General features: G+C 38.2%; 2 protein-coding genes across 5 annotated transcripts in view; one reads left to right on the top strand and one right to left on the bottom strand.

Annotated features, from left to right (window-relative positions):
- Positions 1–19,092, top strand: part of LOC125904589 (trophoblast glycoprotein-like) — a 567,815-nt gene that overhangs the window by 30,010 nt on the left and 518,713 nt on the right. The gene's annotated exons all lie outside the window — the stretch shown is intronic.
- On the bottom strand, positions 2,001–17,792 carry LOC125904585 (deoxyhypusine synthase-like). Of its 4 annotated transcripts, XM_049602098.1 has the most exons (11): positions 13,001–13,203; positions 12,461–12,517; positions 12,110–12,306; positions 7,610–7,774; positions 5,613–5,734; positions 5,178–5,274; positions 4,964–5,050; positions 3,196–3,301; positions 3,014–3,117; positions 2,766–2,891; positions 2,001–2,651 (listed from the first exon to the last, which is right to left on the bottom strand). In XM_049602098.1, the coding sequence occupies exons 3-11, from the start codon at positions 12,299–12,301 to the stop codon at positions 2,559–2,561; spliced, it is 1,092 nt and encodes a 363-aa protein (XP_049458055.1). In that variant the 5' UTR covers positions 12,302–12,306; positions 12,461–12,517; positions 13,001–13,203; the 3' UTR covers positions 2,001–2,558. The 4 variants fall into 4 exon arrangements, with proteins under 4 accessions (XP_049458055.1, XP_049458051.1, XP_049458054.1 ...); XM_049602094.1 differs by lacking the exons at positions 12,461–12,517; positions 13,001–13,203 and adding an exon at positions 17,730–17,792; XM_049602097.1 differs by lacking the exons at positions 12,461–12,517; positions 13,001–13,203 and adding an exon at positions 13,272–13,445.

Raw genomic sequence — 19,092 nt, 5'->3', positions numbered from 1 at the left:
CCACCATTTTCTCCGCTTTAAGAAACTCTCAAGCCTCCTAAAAGTTCTCATCTCTACTCAAAGTTTTCACCTTAGGACCTCTCTTAAGGTCTAAGATGCTTTGTGAATGACTTATCTTTACAAGGACCTAGTCTTTTAAGGGGAAATTCTAAGAATTTCATCTCTAGGAGCAACCCTTTGTACTTGGAGGCTTTGTGAATACAGCCCCTAATGTGAAGGCTGAGAGGATTCAGGTGCAATTAAACAGTGAGACTGAGTCAGACGCTTCTCCACTCTGACCAGAATATAGCTCTTTGAAATAATAATGAATGCTTTCTGTGGTCATATTTAAAGATACTGAACATTGTGGAACATACTGTCAATCAGCAGCTTCAGTACAAAATAATCTGTATCAGACTGACAGAACTGCAGATTGGTTTGTAAGGCAGGGGATGACTTAACCTGCTTCTCCAATAGCTTCAAAATTCACATGTGGTGAAAGTGAGTAGTGGACTGACTGAATGTGGAAAAATTGAGACATACTGTTGAATTTGCACCTAATTTTTCTTTCCTCTTTGTTCGGTAAATGGATGAGCATTTTCAGAGTGAGAGAAATATTTAAAGGGATTGATATTTATAGGTTATTACGCAGTGGTTTTAGTGGTCCGGACCACCACACTAAAATGAGTTTGACAGAAGATTACAAAGAGACATCAGCCAAAAGATCCTGCTGGTGTCAAAGAGAACATTTCAGTCTATTTTTGAACAGGCTACTCTATGTTAAGCCAGTAAGATCATCAATGACTCCTCATGTTCTGGGTACAGAGCACAAGCTGCTGCCCTCTGGTGGGAGATTCAGAGCACCTTGTTGCAGACTGAACAGATTTAAAAATTAATTCATACCTCTGTCTATAAAGCTTTTACTGGCATTGGATTATTTGCATTTTATATGGGCATTTTTAGCGTATTATGTTATTCATTTATCTTTTTGCGTTTGTTCTTGCTATGTTGATTTGTCTCTGTACTGTACTGTGTTGTGTGTTGTATTTCTGAGGCTGCAGTATGGGTGAAGGGCCAAAGACAAATTTCCTACACTGTATAACTCCATCACCATCAATTTCTGCATTTGGCTTCAAATTACTGAATGTAAATCAGTTTATTTTGCTCATCTTAAAGTTACACTGACAATTATCTAAACACAGACCTGTTCTGTACTCAAACCAGAGCAAAGGAATAGATGTTACTGAGTTAAAAGGCAAGTGTGGTGACTCATTTTGCAAAATGTAAATCTGTCTTTTGCAGCAGCGACACCAACGACAGGGAGTTGTTTTCTGTGATAAAACAATTCATAATTATAATTATTATAATTATCATAATTAGCTGAACAAGGCCACTCAGGAGCTCAGCAGAGAGAACAGGACAATCAGAAAGAAAAATCTGTAAATTCCAGACACAAAACAAATATTAATATGTTGTGGGGGTTTTTTTTAATGCATTTTGGCAACACCCTGTGGTCACATCAGTAAACTACGGTTCAGTGAGGCTGTTGTGTTTCTGTAAATACAACATGCCCAGTGTGATCGCAGATGAATATACATTTTTCTCCTGTATTTTTAGTGATGTGCAGCCAGTGAACACATATAAACCACAGTAACCATAAAGTTCAATCACCTCAGAAAGACTGAACATTACAACCTTTGTTCTTCTGCAGAGCTGCTGTATTAGACCACAATAGTTTTAGCCAAGTGTACCTAACAAACAGAATAGATTTGGGGTTTTAACCCACAGTGGTTTCCTCCTCTGGCTCTGTGGGAAACTGAAACCTCAGTCAGGGGGCAGAAAGAGACGCTGCAGAGACAGAAAGCTTTAAAACCAGAGGGAAATGTCACTGGTGTCAAACAGACACTTGACAGTTTTCATTTTCAGTTTAGTTTCAGTTTTCCAGTTTGTCTGTTCTCGGCTGCTGTAGAGGACTCGCTCCCTACATAGATAGAAATAACTCATATCCAAACAACAGAGCAGACGAGGGAAAATGATACAGTCCTTTATTTAAGGTGCTATTAAAAACAAAATGCATTAGTGTGGATGTAGCCTCAGAAGCTGATGTCAGCTAGCTTTGGAAGGCCGAGTTGAGTTTGTGGGTGCAGGTACAGAGGCAGGTGGTTGTGGAACACTGTTCTATGGACCCAACTCAACAAAACACAAGTTATGAGACCGTGCCAACCCAATGACGCCATAAACTTGCCTGCACTCTGAAGCCAGATCGGGTTGAGTAAAATGATTGATGTGTTTAAATATTTCTTGTGGCAGAGGAGTTCCTGATTGGTAGCTGTTTGTACAGTATCCAGACGAACAGGAGTGGCAACTGAGAAACTAAGCACACGAAAGCATTCATATGAAACTGCCCCTCAAGCAGGTGGAGTCAGAAAAAAAGTATTTTCCTGAAATAAAAAAAGGCAAAAAGTCTACCATGACAACTTTAAATATTTCTGTCAAACCAAACATCTGTAAAAGAGACAGAGAGATGATTAAAAAAAAGTGCTACTGCCATTAATAAAAGTTTGGAGGAAGCCTTGATCTCATTGTTTTTTCTGGCCAGCAATTGCGTTAACATGAACCGCAAAGGTTTCTGCCACTAGTAAGGGGAAGATTATAGAAGCATCTCCGCACACCTGTGAAGACACAATGACAAATGTGTTTTAAAACAAAAACACAAAAATAAGCTTTGTGCAACTTTGATATTAGAATCCTATATCAAATATGTAGAACTTCAGTTTGATAGATACCTTCACTGGTCTCGCATCTACACTGATCTTGCCCCAGGACACAGCCTCATCAGGTCTGGCCCCTGAGTCACAACCATCAAACTCCTGAGCCGTGTTCACATACACCGCGTGGTCAACTCCATCCCTCTGGAAGAAGAGAAAGCAAACTGAGATCATTTGTGTGTGTCCAGATCTTTTTGGTTGAGCTGCCTGAAAAACCATAAAATGGGACACACCAAACTCAAAAACGTACGAACAAAAATACTAACCCAGGAGTTGGCGTTGCATATGTGGTGTTTGGCTATGCCTCCTCCCAGGGCGATCATCCCTGTGCTGTTGGCAGCTGCTACGAGTTGGTACAGGTTTGTAACATCTGGAACCAAATGCATCGTGTAAGACCAACTAACAAGACAGGGACAAAATCAGTAAGCACTGATGAAGACTCTTTTACCTTCAACTATGTCGACTATCAAGCCCGGGTTCTTCATTGAGAAGAGGTAGAGGATATCTCCTAGAGCTCCGTCTGTCAGGGCAGGGCAGAACACCGGGACATTATTCTAAAACAGACACCAGATCACTGCTCAGTATCACCATAGGACCGGACCCAGACTGTAAAATGACATGTCTGAAACTTTTGCCCATCTGGCAACGGCAACGTTAATATTATAGAGAACACAAAAACATCAGCATCATCAAATAGAAACTCCCTGGAGGCCTGGGAGAAAAAGGTAAAACACACCGGCAGCAAACGACGTGCCCTATTATTTTCTATGTACAACCCCACACCAGCGGTGGCTAGATGCACTACCCCACGGCACTTCACACCACTGTCCTATTCCAAGCCTCGCCGCCCTGGAATTAAATGCATTTCTCCCCCAACCTTCCTCCTTGGCAGCTCTTTCTGTCTGCTCCTACAGCAGCTCGACTCCTCTCCTCACCACTGATGTGAGGAGAACTCACATGTTGCTGTGTCTCGTGTGTGACGAGGGATGGATAAGGAGAGACTTGTTGAGGTCAAGAAATATCCCGAGCTTAATGATCCACAGCTCTGACATGATAAACCCCATGGCCAAAAAGGTATCGCCTGGCGAGTCATAGCTCTGGAAATCAAGACCTTAGGTGAGAAATCTTTTGTTAAGGGTGTTCACGCATGATTTTAAGCTAACACAGCGGTGGAAGAGGTGCAGTTTATGGGTCGGGTGGTTGACTGACACAATATAACATATGTTTGGAATCCAGTCCTCTTCGATGGACTTAATTCTCTCAACTTTTCCCTCCTTCAGTCTCCCTGTGTGCACGGGTCCATGTCATTGGTTCGACAGCCCATTGGAGGCTTGAGGCGAAGCAGGCTCACGGCTTATGTGTTTGTCACTTTCTTTTTCATTTTAACCCACACCATGATCTTTTCCTGACCCTAACCCTAACCAAGTGGTTTTTGTGCCTAAACCTAACCAGACCTTAACCACTGGTGCACTTGTGCCCAGTTCCACAATAAGATTTATAGAACAGAATCAGACGCAGGCTACGTGCAGCTTTATAAATCTAACGAGAATGCATATGCACTATTCTGTCTTTGTATGTGCACACAGTTTTAGTTGTGATGATTTCGGAACGGACTTCGGAACAATGAGTTTAATATGGTCGGAACAATGGGATGTCGAACCAATGGGCTGTCGAACCAATGGGCAGTTCCTGCGTGCACACGGACCTGAAGTCTCGTGCCTTTTTATGGGGATTTGTAGGGCCTTTGCCAATTAAGATCAACTGGCACACACAGTCAGCTAACGAGGACAATGGAATTCAACATGACGAGAGAGAGATGTGACATAGACTTTCATTAGGACTTTTCTCAAGAGCAAAATTTAAGAAAAAACATGATGAATTAACGATACTGAATGTTCACTACAAATATCCACAGCCATGCATGATGACATCTGCTCTGGTTCCACTGGAGAACTTCATTGGTCTGATAAGTGGTGGAGCGGGCACAACCACTGACATGCAAACCGATGTTTAAGGGTGGTTCTACATCCATTTTTGGCTAACTGAGGCTGGTGCACTTGCACTCAGTTCCACCGTAAGATTTATAAAACAGAGTCAGACGCAGGCTACATGCAGCCTTATAAATCTAACGAGAAAAATACATATGCACTATTCTGTCTTTGTACGTACACACAGTTTACGTCTGGACCTGGACATTGATGTATACCAGGACTCACCTTGTAGGCCCAGTAGTAAACAGATTCAGGGTTGTTGATCTCCTTGCCCAGTCGACGGATCACCTTAGATGGAGTCCAGTGAACGCCCTGAGTGGATTCATTTTCAAAATATTGTTTTGTTTTTCTTTTTGTTTTGTTTTTTTACTTTCTGTTTTACTGCAAAGTAAAAGAAAGAAAAATGGGATAACAAATGTTCAAAATAGAGTCCAGGCACCTGATTGTTCTGCTCCCACAACATCTTCGTCAGGATCGGTGTCATCCATTCATTAAATATATTATAGTTTTCATCAGGCATCAGAACATTTCCTTGCCTGACAGACGAGAAATGTTAATATCATACTCCTCACAATAATGCTGATAGCATAAAAAAATCTGACACTAAAATAGCATTTTTGAGACAGGCGAATCAGGAGAAAATGAACTTTGGTCAAGACATGTCTGCGTCTCAGCAACCCACTCCAGAGATTTAGTAGCGTATACCATTTCATTCCATTGGGGCAGCTTGTAATGTGTTATCGTTTGTTAGCTTTGTTAGCTTCGGTACAGGCTCACTAGCTGCAGCGTTGTTAAAGGCAAAACTCCTTTTCCTAATTTCATAAAGCCAAATTTGCTAGATGTCATATTCTGATCATCAGACATGTTCTCTGACCTGTTAAGGCCTTTTCCGTACAGATCCTTGCCAGGCAGGGTAAAGTCTCCCATGTAAATCGGGCCCATACACTTGATCAGGTCCTCCTCTATACCGCCAGCTGTGGTCACCAAGACATCCACCTACACAGAGGAAGAAGAATATTGTGTTAGGGAGCAAATGTAACGTGTAATATGCTGTTTTGAAGTACAATAGCTAGTGTAGCTTAGATTTAGATCGTTCTAATGTCTCATGTATCTGAAGAGGGTCGTACCCATAGACGATATACAGAAGTGGAAGCCAGTGCAGAAATGCCTTAAACCTGCATTCTTTCTAATGACCAGCAGGGGACGACTTGACAGGTTACAAGAAGTCTATGAGAAAATTATTTATTACCTTGGAAATCATTTACCTAATGAGTTTATCGGTAGTTTCAAATCTTCTTCAACACAGCATGATGTTCACTGTGTAAAATATGGTCCCATTTAGGGTAAAATAGATGATCAAGCAGAGTACGAGCTACCTTGTGATTGACAGCTCACGACCACAGTGACCTGTGAATCAGGATAGACGTGCATAGAGCTGCCCCCTAATAGTCAACCAAATGTTAGTCGACCAGAAAGGTCATTAGTCGGCAAGATTTCATTGGTTGCTTAGTCACAGAAAAAAAAAGACTGGACCATGTGTGACTTTAATTTGAAAGGACAGACACAGGAAGTGTCCACGCTCAGCAGTCAGACAGGAGTCAGGCTAATCTCCAGGGCTGGTACCTGCGGTTATTCCACAGGCTAGTTAATAACATGTCGGGCAGGAAATCCAAAGTGTGGGATCATTTTGAGAAGGTGAAGGACGAACCCAAGGTGATATGTAAACTCATCTTCATTGGTCGACTACAAACATGACGTATCATCTGAAACATGGAAGTAGCTACATGCCCATTAGCCCACAGCGTCATTAACAGGCGGCTCGCTCAGTGTGTGACGTGCACTTGGAGATAAAATATAGGCCTATATTAATGAAGGTTCATTAGTACGGTTTTGTATTTCTCTGTAATGTAGCACAGTGTTAACAATGTTACTGATACTATTCTTTCTCACACCTTCAACTCAAACCACCAAAATATATCATTTAATAGGCTAATTAAATTAATATTGTAAACATGCGGACGACTAGTTGACTAATGGCCCTAAATGACGACTATTGGTCGACTAGGAGAATTCTTAGTCGGGTAGTCTGGGGCCGTTAGTGGCCGTTTTGGTAAGGAACCGGAACCAGGGCGAGAGAGACAGGATCCGGAATTTGATGGATGCGCCCTTCCGTCAAAATAAAAGCACCAAGCTAATAAAATTGCGGTGAAACTTTTTAATTTAAAGAATATAATTTACAAGAAAAGCCCCAAGCCATTAAGTTAACCTTTTTCTTTTATTGTAAATCGATGGTGTGCCAGAATTTAAAGTTTTACTTTGGTGAACACTTTTACTTTGGTGAATTTGGTGAATTCCGGATCCGCTCTCCAGACTGGAACCAGAATCCAGACAAAATTCAGAGTGAATGGAAACCAGACTCTAAGCCGTACGTGAAGAGCCTGGTGACGCGAGGTTAAGTCGTGGGCAGGCCTAGAAGCGAAGCAATGTATCTATTGGACTGCGTTTAAATAGCTGTGAACCCCAAAAGCATGAATCCCAAATAATATTAGAGTTAACGTATGGATGTACCTTGCTTACCAAGCTAGCTAGCTAGTGCTAGCACTAGCTGATAACTTAGCATGCTAGCACTAGCTGGTAATCTGTGTTTAACCATGGACTGTCCACAGACTCTGGGTCAGATCCTCCCCTCGCTCCTCCCCAGCTCCGCCCTATTGTCTGAATTATTTGTATATTATTAAAAATTATTTGTACAATTTTTGGTCCAAATATGGTCACTTCTGGCTCCAAAAAAACAAGATGGCAATGACCAAAATGCCAACTCGAAGTTTCATAGTCCGCAAACCACTGGGTGACTACAGTCTAGAGTCGTACCATTTGGTGTTCAGCGAGGTAGCGGATATTCTCCCTGACTCCACAGCTGATGAGATTTGACGTGTAACCGAGGAAGATGGTGCAGCCCCTGAGGCACGGGCAGGTGGATGGATCCTCCTGATTTATTCCATTCACCAGGTTCCCTGGTTGCTGACGCTTTTTTATCTGTAAATGTGGAGCAGACAGCAGTTCAAGTTCAATTTTTTTTCAGAACACAATTTTAGAAATCACTTTAAAATGCTTTGCAGGTTAAAAATAAATAAGTAGATGCACACACACATATGCTTAACAAATTTAACGCTTAACTAAACAAATGAAGAAAAAGAAGACTCGTGCAAAACTCAGATCAGAAGCCACTGTTCAACACTTGATGCTTCCATTATGAGATTTGGATTGATTAATATTTTCTATTATTTTTTTGTCTGCCACTCGGAAATTTTATCTGCTACTTCTGAAATCTATGCACGAAATGAAGTCATTCAATGTAAAGAATTACGTCATTCCATTGTTTTGCAAATCACTAGTGAGTCTCAAGTCTTTGCACTCAAGTCCCAAGTGCTAAATACTAAATCAAATATCACATATACAAAAATCATGGATGCAAGTGTGACTGACCTTAATCATATAAAAAGTACTGCTGGCTTTCACTTTCATAACATTTAGCACAATTAACCACAGCAGACTGAATTTCTCATCACATATCAACGTTTGGTTTTCACGCCCACATACGACATGCATGGGTCGTATGCATGGGTGTGTTGGTTGTTGTAGTTCTGGGACACCGTGTCAACTTCAGCCTGTTACATGCATAGACATATATACATAGACGCTGCATTGCCGGCCACCATCTTGGATGGGTCTCGCTTTGCCTCCACAGTGCATTCACTTCTATTGAGGAAGGAGCTGTATGCACAAGTAAAATAGAATAACTCACTGAATTTTCAACTGATTTTCACGCGGTTTGGTTTGTTACAAATGGCACACATGTAGTTATGATACAGGATGCTTTCGTACATTAAAAATACGGGATTTCATGCTTTTATACTTTCTGCAGATAGCAACAGCATGTTATTTAGGTCACAACACAGTTATTTTATTCACCTCAACCCCAGAGTGCGATATATATATATATATATATATATATGTGTGTGTGTGTGTGTGTGTGTGTGTACATACACAGTATTTATGTACTGTATAAACATACTGTATAAACACCATATACACAATACAAAACATAGTATAGCATATTATGTATAGCACACCTTTGTGCACATATTCACTTTTCCACCAGTTGTGCTGCAAATATCCCCTGCTGCTCATCCTTCTGTATCTTTTTTCAAATGATCTTGACCACAGTCCCATTTTCATAGTTATAATATCAATAACAAAAATAATTTCAGTGTTTATGTAAATATTGAAAATGTTTTTTTGCTACTTTTGAGGGATCACAGCAGTCAGTGTAATAAGAATAAGAAGAACTTTATTAATCCCCAAATGAAATTTCAAAGAAGTCTGTAAGATCATCTATTTAACAAAGAACTATGAAGTCTGATGGCTGTGGGTATAAAAGAGAGTGAGTGTGAGAAATAAACTCAATCAACAATCAAGCTTTTTCTTTATTAAAATATATTAATAAATTTATTAATATGCTATACTATGTTTTGTATTGTGTATATTGTGTTTATACAGTATATACAGTATAGCCTATATATATGTGTATATGTGTGTGTGTATATCTATCTACCTATCTATCGCACTCTGGGGTTGAGGTGAAGAACTGTGTTGTGACCTAAATAACATGCTGTTGCTATCTGCAGAAAGTATAAAAGCATGAAATCCCGCATTTTTAATGTACGAAAGCATCCTGTACCATAACTACATGTGTGCCATTTGTAACAAACCAAACCGCGTGAAAATCAGTTGCAAATTCAGCGAGTTATTCTATTTTACTTGTGCATACAGCTCCTTCCTCAATATAAGTGAATGCACTGTGGAGGCGAGACCCATCCAAGATGGCGGCCGGCGAGGACGCGCTCAGGCAGTCGATGCGGCGTCTAAGTATATATATCTATGGTTACATGCATTGTCTTCTTTCAAGATACACTATCATTTTCACAGGAAATTTAATATTTATATACAGTCTCTTTCAAAATAAAGGTATGACGTCTGTACAACAACACGAATTGACGATTTTTTTCCTTCAACAACTAGCATGTGTTTAGGCTTAGTAATAAGAACAGAGTTTGGCTTTTTTAATCTTATGAGCCGCGAACTGTGAAATATTTTGTTAAAAGACATATCTTCTACTATGCATGCACTCTATATACATTACACCGCCAGCATATGGGGTGCCGTTTGTAAAGTGTCTCACGCTGAAAATAACATCAACATTTTGCCACATTTAGCTTCAAACAATGTTTAAAAAAGTATTGTGATTTTTTTAACGTCACCTTTTACCACATTTACAGCAATATTTGTTAACTTAGAAATATATTAAATAGTTAAATCTAAATATTAAATGTGGCACCTAAACGTTAAATGTTAAATCTAAATGCTAAATCTAAATCTAAATCTAAATGTTAAATCTAAATATTAAATCTAAATCTAAATGCTAAATCTAAATCTAAATATTAAATCTAAATCTAAATCTAAATGTTAAATCTAAATGCTAAATATAAATATAAATATAAATATAAATGTTAAATCTAAATCTAAATCTAAATGTTAAATCTAAATGTTTTGGGTGAAACTAAATATTTAGCTAATATGCAAATTCACACTGCCGGTCACCGGAAGTACCAAAATAAAAGCTCGAGATGGTCAGACTGTGTTTATAGAATCAAATAACGAATTAAAACCAACTTATCGGGGGAAATGGACACTTGAACATACATTAGCATGATAATAACTACCTAAAATAACAAGAAACGTGTTTGGAGAAATTTTATTTGACGTGTACTTTGAGTTGTTAGTGTCCCTTCGGAGGGATTAACAACCTAAGCTAAGCTAACGACCATTAGCTCTTAGTCCCGTTAGCAGTGTCTGTAATGACTCATTAACTCTTAAACGGTCCGTGAAAAAAATATTTTTTTTCCAGCGGATGTCTTAGTTACAACATGATTGAGCTAGCAAAGCAGTTTTGTGTTGCTATGTGTGGTATTTATTCAGTTTTGGGAAATCACGATGTCTAGAAAGCACCAGTGTGAGCAGCAGCAAAGCTATCAGGGCGTCATCTGTTAAATGTCTCCCATTGTCGGATACGACATTAAACTACTCCAGTTAGCTCAATCATGTTGTAACTAAGACATCCGCTGGAAAAATATTTTCTTCACGGACCGTTTAGAGTTAGTGAGTCATTACAGACACGCTTAACGGGCTAACAGCTAACAGTTAGCCCCGCTAATCTACGATAACCATGTTATTAATTTCAGACCATGATAGTAATGTTTGTTCAGTCATAGTGTTTATAGGCTTTACAAACACCAGATTAGTCTAAACGGTGATACAGTGACGTGAAAAACGTGAGATGTGCATATATATATGTTGCTAAACTCCGCTGGTTTTCTACCTGGAAGTATTTGTAAACAACAAGGTGATTCCCTCAGAAGGGACACTAACAACTCAAAGTACACATCAAATAAAATTTCTCCAAACACGTTTCTTGTTATTTTAGGTAGTTATTATCACGCTAATGTATGTTCAAGTGTCCATTTCCCCCGATAAGTTGGTTTTAATTCGTTATTTGATTCTATAAACACAGTCTGACCATCTCGAGCTTTTATTTTGGTACTTCCGGTAACCGGCAGTGTAAATTTGCATATTAGCTAAATATTTAGTTTCACCCAAAACATTTAGATTTAACATTTAGATTTAGATTTAGAATTAATATTTAGATTTAACATTTATATTTATACTTATATTTAGCATTTAGATTTAACATTTAGATTTAGATTTAGATTTAATATTTAGATTTAGATTTAGCATTTAGATTTAGATTTAATATTTAGATTTAACATTTAGATTTAGATTTAGATTTAGCATTTAGATTTAGATTTAATATTTAGATTTAACATTTAACATTTAGGTGCCACATTTAATATTTAGATTTAACTATTTAATATATTTCTAAGTTAACAAATATTGCTGTAAATGTGGTAAAAGGTGACGTTAAAAAAATCACAATACTTTTTTAAACATTGTTTGAAGCTAAATGTGGCAAAATGTTGATGTTATTTTCAGCGTGAGACACTTTACAAACGGCACCCCATACCAGCATACAGCTATGCAGAAAAACTATAAATAGAGCTATATTACATTCATCAATCTATTGCCTAATTTCTTTGTATGCTAACTTAAATTGTGCTGTCTGTACTTATATGCATGTTGTAAATTAAGCTTAACAATGCCTGAGGACACGATGTTACCTGCAGCAGCAAAGATAATAACATAAAAGTCTCTAAAGAATTTGAAGTTCTCCTTGTGTAGCACCCATCTTCTCACCATGTTGTTAATCTCCATGACAGCTCTGCCAAAGTGGGAAGCCTGGTAGCCTGTGTTGAGAAAGGACTGCAGCAGGGCGTGGTGGTCGATTCCTTGGTTAAAGTCGTAGCCCTGGACCGTTGGTGTGCCCTTTGGTACGGGGTCAGTGGGTCTACAGAGCTGCGTAGGTAGTGGGTGGTTATGGTGTGCCATGTTGTCTGAAAGAACAATAAGATACACCGTTGTAAATAATTCCTTGAAGTTGAACATCTACAGTACTTCAAGGCAAATGGGTTAACTCAGTCAGCTCAGAGAATTTTCAGACAGGTGTAGCGAGATGGCAGGAGGCCATGTGTAATCACTCTGCCACACCTGATAAGAGCCTGGAGGATCTGAAGCACTCGAGCACATCAAAACAGCACCAAGGAACTATTTGCAACAAAGGCGTGCTGTTGCTTTACCTCATGTCACCTGTGTCTCAGCCCAAAAGCTGCTCTTGAACGCACCACATTATTCATTACGATCATTATCTGTCTTATTCATTGTATTTATAACTGACAAAAAAAGGAGCTAATACGAGACAAACACATATAAAAAAAACTTAGCAAACAAACAATAATAAATAGCATAAAGTGGGAGAATACAGTAGGCTATGTACAAATTTGCACATTTTGTCTTCCTGTTTTTGTATTTCACCCAGATGCCTTTTCATTTACCTTTATGCTAATGCTTATGCACATTAACTAATTAAGTGTCTGGTTTAATTCCTTCAATCCAGAACTGAAATATCAAAAAAAGGTAAACTGTACTGTGTATTATTATTATTAGAAAGATAAGTATTAAAAATCTGTCATGGTATTTAGAACTAACAACACTGCTGGTCTCTTTCATGAAGGTAGATTTTAAAATTACCTGTTGTTGACCAAAAAATCTCTTGACCAAATACATCCGTGTGATTTTGTCAGTGCGCCTTTCCCATTAAAAAACACGGGCACCTGCTACATGAATTTATGGGACCAGGAGGGTGGAGTGACAGGCAGAACCGGAGCTGCGGTTGGCTCTGCCTCTTTTGGTAATTACATAAATGTCTCTGTGTGTGTTTGCATGTGTTTAAACCTGTTTGCATTTGCTAAATGGAGTGAAGAGAGAGGCCCTCTCTAAAACAAAAAGTCTGGTGACATACCATCTTTTAATGCATCCCTTGGTTGTTACTCAGTCCCCATAAAAAACTGCGGTAAAGTTGGAAAGATATTGGCAGATTCGAACTTCCGGGATCAATAACTCTTCAGTGAAACGTTGTTAAAACACAAGACACGCATATTTTCAATTGTATTAAGATAGACAACGAGCTACAACATAATAATCATCAAAATGAGCCGTCCTCGGAGCCACACCAAGAACACTGGTGTTTACATGCAGCCGGCTGTGAGCGCAGCGCGCAGGGACCGTCTACAAAGTGCAACACCGAAAAGAGATATTACAAAAATATTCAATAACGTCACTATAATACAGTGTAGTGTCACCAAACTCACTCCACACTTCACTGGTCTCCTACAGAGTACACTACAACACTTGGTTGGAAAGGCAGGCATTTTACATAATTTCTAGGAATTTTTATTAAGAAAATTAATCAATAATTTCAATAGGCCTGTGTTGTAGCTCGTTGTCTATCTTACTACGATTGAAAATATGCGTGTTTTGTGTTTTAACAACGTTTCACTGAAGAGTTATTGATCCTGGAAGTTCGAATCTGCCAATATCTTTCCAACTTTACCTAACTAAAAATATAAACTTGATGCACAAATGAATCTGTCATAATTACAATTAAAGCTCCCTTCACAAAGTAACAGTCGTACACACTACATCATGTATAAGAAGTCAGTGCTGTGGTGCTCATAAAACATATTTGTAGCGTGACACAGATGCTGAACAGCCTGACAGCCTGCCTGGAAATATAGTGAGTATTGCCAATTGCTGTGCTAATAGATATGTGTTTTACAGAATTCACAAACTGTCACACAGCTATGTGCAAGTCATCTGAGGAAGCAGATAGGGCTGGCAGATGTCAAGCTCCAGTGTGACAGGAGGAAGCTGCAGGACATGGAGCTTGACAGACAAATAAAAAAAAAGGAAACTGGACTTGGAAATTAAGAAACTACAGAAAGAAATAAGTGACTTTAATGCACACTGTAAGCATGACTGTGATGCAATGTATTAATCAATGTTATTTCTCTCTTTCTCTCCACAGCTCAAAGCTGACTGATTACAGTATTTTTCATCTAAATAAAATGAGGTCAAAGAATATTGTGGTTTCATCTTCATGTGTTCATTCATTAATGTAAAGTACACTGGAGTTATTGGTCCAGTTAACTGGGAATGTAATTTGGGAAGGTCATACACTTATGAAACCTAATAACCACTAATTGTGTGCTATATGCCTCCTTGTATGTGTATTCCAACAATTAATCCTTTTATTGGTGAGGATATGTGCATGTCAGAGTATCCTTGGGCAAGATGCTGAACCCCAGATTACTCCCAATATTGTAATGTAATGGTAGACTGACGGCCTTAGTGTGTGTCTTAGAATGGGTGAGTGAGCAGGTGCACACTGCTTAGTGCTTTTATCTTAAGCGCTTTATAGCTACTATGTAAAAATAAAAAATTAAAATAAAATCCTGCTATAAGCAGCTATTTAATAAAAACTGCAAACAAAGCAGCTATTTTAACAACCCCCTGCTATAAAAGCAGCTATTTAAAGAACGAGAAACAAAAAAACAGCTCTAAAACCATAAGTATGACAGTCATTGCACGGCTCCTGCTGTGCAGACTGCTGGGTTCTCGGACCCAGCAGTCTGCACAGGTACTGGATCCCATCCCCCGAAAAGCGGCACCGCTCATACAGGTGGTCGTCACGGTGGAGCAACGGGTCCGACCTGTCCCGCAGCACTCCCTCGCGTCTAAATGCTCTGCGCACAATAAGTGCCTCTTCCTCTAGTCCTGCAACCTCATTCAAAAACGGACACGCCATTGTGAAGGAAGAAACACACACATGTCATGTGCATGGGACTTTATATATTGCCCTCATCACTGACTTCATTGAAGACACCTGACGATGCTTATTGCTTGATTGATTGATTCTTTTAATGACCACACAGCCAGGCTGGTGGAATTTGTTTCCAGTGGAGCTCACTGATACAGGTTCCTATGGGGTGCCGTTTGTAAAGTGTCTCACGCTGAAAATAACATCAACATTTTGCCACATTTAGCTTCAAACAATGTTTAAAAAAGTATTGTGATTTTTTTAACGTCACCTTTTACCACATAACTTAGAAATATATTAAATAGTTAAATCTAAATATTAAATGTGGCACATAAATGTTAAATGTTAAATCTAAATATTAAATCTAAATCTAAATGCTAAATCTAAATCTAAATCTAAATGTTAAATCTAAATATTAAATCTAAATCTAAATCTAAATGTTAAATCTAAATGCTAAATCTAAATCTAAATCTAAATGTTAAATCTAAATATTAAATCTAAATCTAAATCTAAATGTTAAATCTAAATGCTAAATATAAATATAAATATAAATGTTAAATCTAAATATTAAATCTAAATCTAAATCTAAATGTTAAATCTAAATGTTCTGGGTGAAACTAAATATTTAGCTAATATGCAAATTCACACTGCGGTCACGGAAGTACCAAAATAAAAGCTCGAGATGGTCAGACTGTTTATAGAATCAAATAACAATTAAAACCAACTTATCGGAAATGGACACTTGAACATACATTAGCGTGATAATAACTACCTAAAATAACAAGAAAGCGTGTTTGGAGAAATTTTATTTGGCGTGTACTTTGAGTTGTTAGTGTCCCTTCGGAGGATTAACAACCTAAGCTAAGCTAACAACCCGTTAGCTCTTAGTCCCGTTAGCAGTGTCTGTAATGAATCATTAACTCTTAAGCGGTCCGTGAAAAAAATATTATTTCCAGCGGATGTCTTAGTTACAACATGATTAAGCTAGCAAAGCAGTTTTGTGTTGCGATGTGTGGTATTTATTCAGTTTTGGGAAATCACGATGTCTAGAAAGCACCAGTGGCACGCAGCAAAGCTATCAGGGCGTCATCTGTTAAATGTCTCCCATTGTCGGATCGAAAACTACTCAGTTAGCTCAATCATGTTGTAACTAAGACATCCGCTGGAAAAATATTTTCTTCCGCGACCGTTCGTAGTAGTCATTACAGGCTTAGCTAACGGGCTAACAGCTAACAGTTAGCCTCGCTAATCTACGATAACCATGTTATTAATTTCAGACCGTGATAGTAATGTTTGTTCAGTCATAGTGTTTATAGACTTTACAAACACCAGATTAGTCTAAACGGTGATACAGTGACGTGAAAAATGTGAGATGTGCATATATATATGTTGCTAAACTCCGCTGGTTTTCTACCTGGAAGTATTTGTAAACAACAAGGTGATTCCCTCAGAAGGGACACTAACAGCTCAAAGTACACATCAAATAAAATTTCTCCAAACACGTTTCTTGTTATTTTAGGTAATTATTATCACGCTAATGTATGTTCAAGTGTCCATTTCCCCCGATAAGTTGGTTTTAATTCGTTATTTGATTCTATAAACACAGTCTGACCATCTCGAGCTTTTATTTTGGTACTTCCGGTGACCGGCAGTGTGAATTTGCATATTAGCTAAATATTTAGTTTCACCCAAAACATTTAGATTTAACATTTAGATTTAGATTTAGATTTAATATTTAGATTTAACATTTAACATTTAGATTTAGATTTAATATTTAGATTTAACATTTAGATTTAGATTTAGATTTAATATTTAGATTTAACATTTATATTTATATTTATATTTATATTTATATTTATATTTAGCATTTAGATTTAACATTTAGATTTAGATTTAGCATTTAGATTTAGATTTAATATTTAGATTTAACATTTAGATTTAGATTTAGATTTAGCATTTAGATTTAGATTTAATATTTAGATTTAACATTTAACATTTAGGTGCCACATTTAATATTTAGATTTAACTATTTAATATATTTCTAAGTTAACAAATATTGCTGTAAATGTGGTAAAAGGTGACGTTAAAAAATCACAATACTTTTTTAAACATTGTTTGAAGCTAAATGTGGCAAAATGTTGATGTTATTTTCAGCGTGAGACACTTTACAAACGGCACCCCATAGGTTCCAACATAAAGGACATTAAACATAGTCTATAACATAGGCCTAGATATACAGACAAACATATTATCACACGAATAATTAGGCTATGACAAAAAGAATGTTTTAAATGTTAACTTGTTTTTTTTATTGTAGGCTTAATGTATTTTGTTCAAAAATGAGGCAAATACGTAGCCTACGTAAGAACATGAAATGACGGTAAAACACATTGATTTCAGATCACATTGACAGCTGACTGGACAGATAAGGCACCAGGCTAAACTAAGCCTGGTTGTGCACAGAATAAATCTCCATGGCAACAACTCTGCTTTTGAACAACCGAATCAACACTAAATTAAGCCTGGATAACCAACATATCCCGACTTAATCCCTTATCTAGGTTTCAAACAACAGGGCTCAGGACAAAAGCTTGAACTTACAGACCTCAGCTCCAGTCATCTGTGGCATTTTTTTTATAAGAAAATATTTGGCCGAAGAAAAACCTCACCTTTCAAATGAGACTGTGTATGTACATGTAGTGAAGATGGAACAAGAGCAGCTTTAAATATACACTGGGTAGATCTTCAGGCTGATTTTACAGGATGCGTAAGAGGATAAAAAGTATAAAAGCATTCTGAGAATGTGTGGGTGTGAATATTGTCACATATACTCCACACAAAGCAAACAAAATAAGTTGACAATCAAAATAAAATGCTGCCGGGCAACTGTAAGATTAGAAACATGTCTGAACAGTGGACCAGTTTGACTGGCACGATAAGATCAGTTCGTCAGAAGGCTGTCTGTGTATCATGTAAACAGGTTACAGAGAAAAACAGACTGATAATACAAAGCACTGTGGGAAATGAAGACACAGTTGTCGGTGTTGTGACTAAAAAAATTGTATCTGTAGGGACTTTTAAGCATAAAATTTAATAAAATTATGAACTCAGTAACGAGGCATGTACACCGGTGGGTGTGCATCTCGCAGCTACAACAGTGGTTTCAAACTTGGTGGAAATACCAGTTTGTGGTAGGAAGGTTACAGATATATCTTATTTACTGTTTGCCCACAGACAAATGTTACTGAAGTAGTATCACCAGAAGAGTAAGTACAGTGTGTTATCATTTATTGTCTGGTGCAACTTAATCAAAAATGTGAGTATATTTTTAACACAAATGCATGTTGTCCTGTTGACGGGCACGTGCACAGATAGACCTCACATGGTGCCCTTGTGCCCTCTGTCTAGAGTGCCCTTTTTGCAAGACATGTTTTTCTATTTCTCTCAGTAAGCAGCTTGCAGAGGAAGCAGCAACAGTAGGCAGGCCGGAGCAGTTTAAATAGGGCACCCTGAATGAGTTTCACCAACTGGGGCGCGTCTTTATCAGCTGATCTGTCCATCAGCCGATAGACAGATCAGCCGATAAAGACGTGCCACAACCACCGCCAAGTGACACTTCTGAGGAGGGCGGAAGTTTCCACTGAAACATGTCAAGTTGTGTAACATCCTAACATGTCTGAAATAAAAGAACAACTAAAGTCATTATCAGAAACTAAAGACATAATGAACACCACTGAACTATTAATTTGAACTAAGTTTACATCTCCCACACTGTGGCAATAATATTAATAAATAAATAAATATGACAGTTGCTCTGTGGATTTCATCCTGGTTCCTAACAGCAGTCAGGGTACTGTTGGTTACGACTGGAGGTCTGTGCCTCCCCAGACCATCACTGACCCACTGCCAAACCGGTCATGCTGGACCATGTCACAGGCAGCATAACGTTCACCACGGCGTCTCC

The sequence above is a fragment of the Epinephelus fuscoguttatus genome, linkage group LG17, assembly GCF_011397635.1.
Source record: "Epinephelus fuscoguttatus linkage group LG17, E.fuscoguttatus.final_Chr_v1".
NCBI classification, from domain to species: domain Eukaryota; kingdom Metazoa; phylum Chordata; class Actinopteri; order Perciformes; family Serranidae; genus Epinephelus; species Epinephelus fuscoguttatus.
The sequence above is the reverse complement of the archived record's forward strand: the minus strand, read 5'-3'. Positions and strand labels throughout refer to the sequence as shown.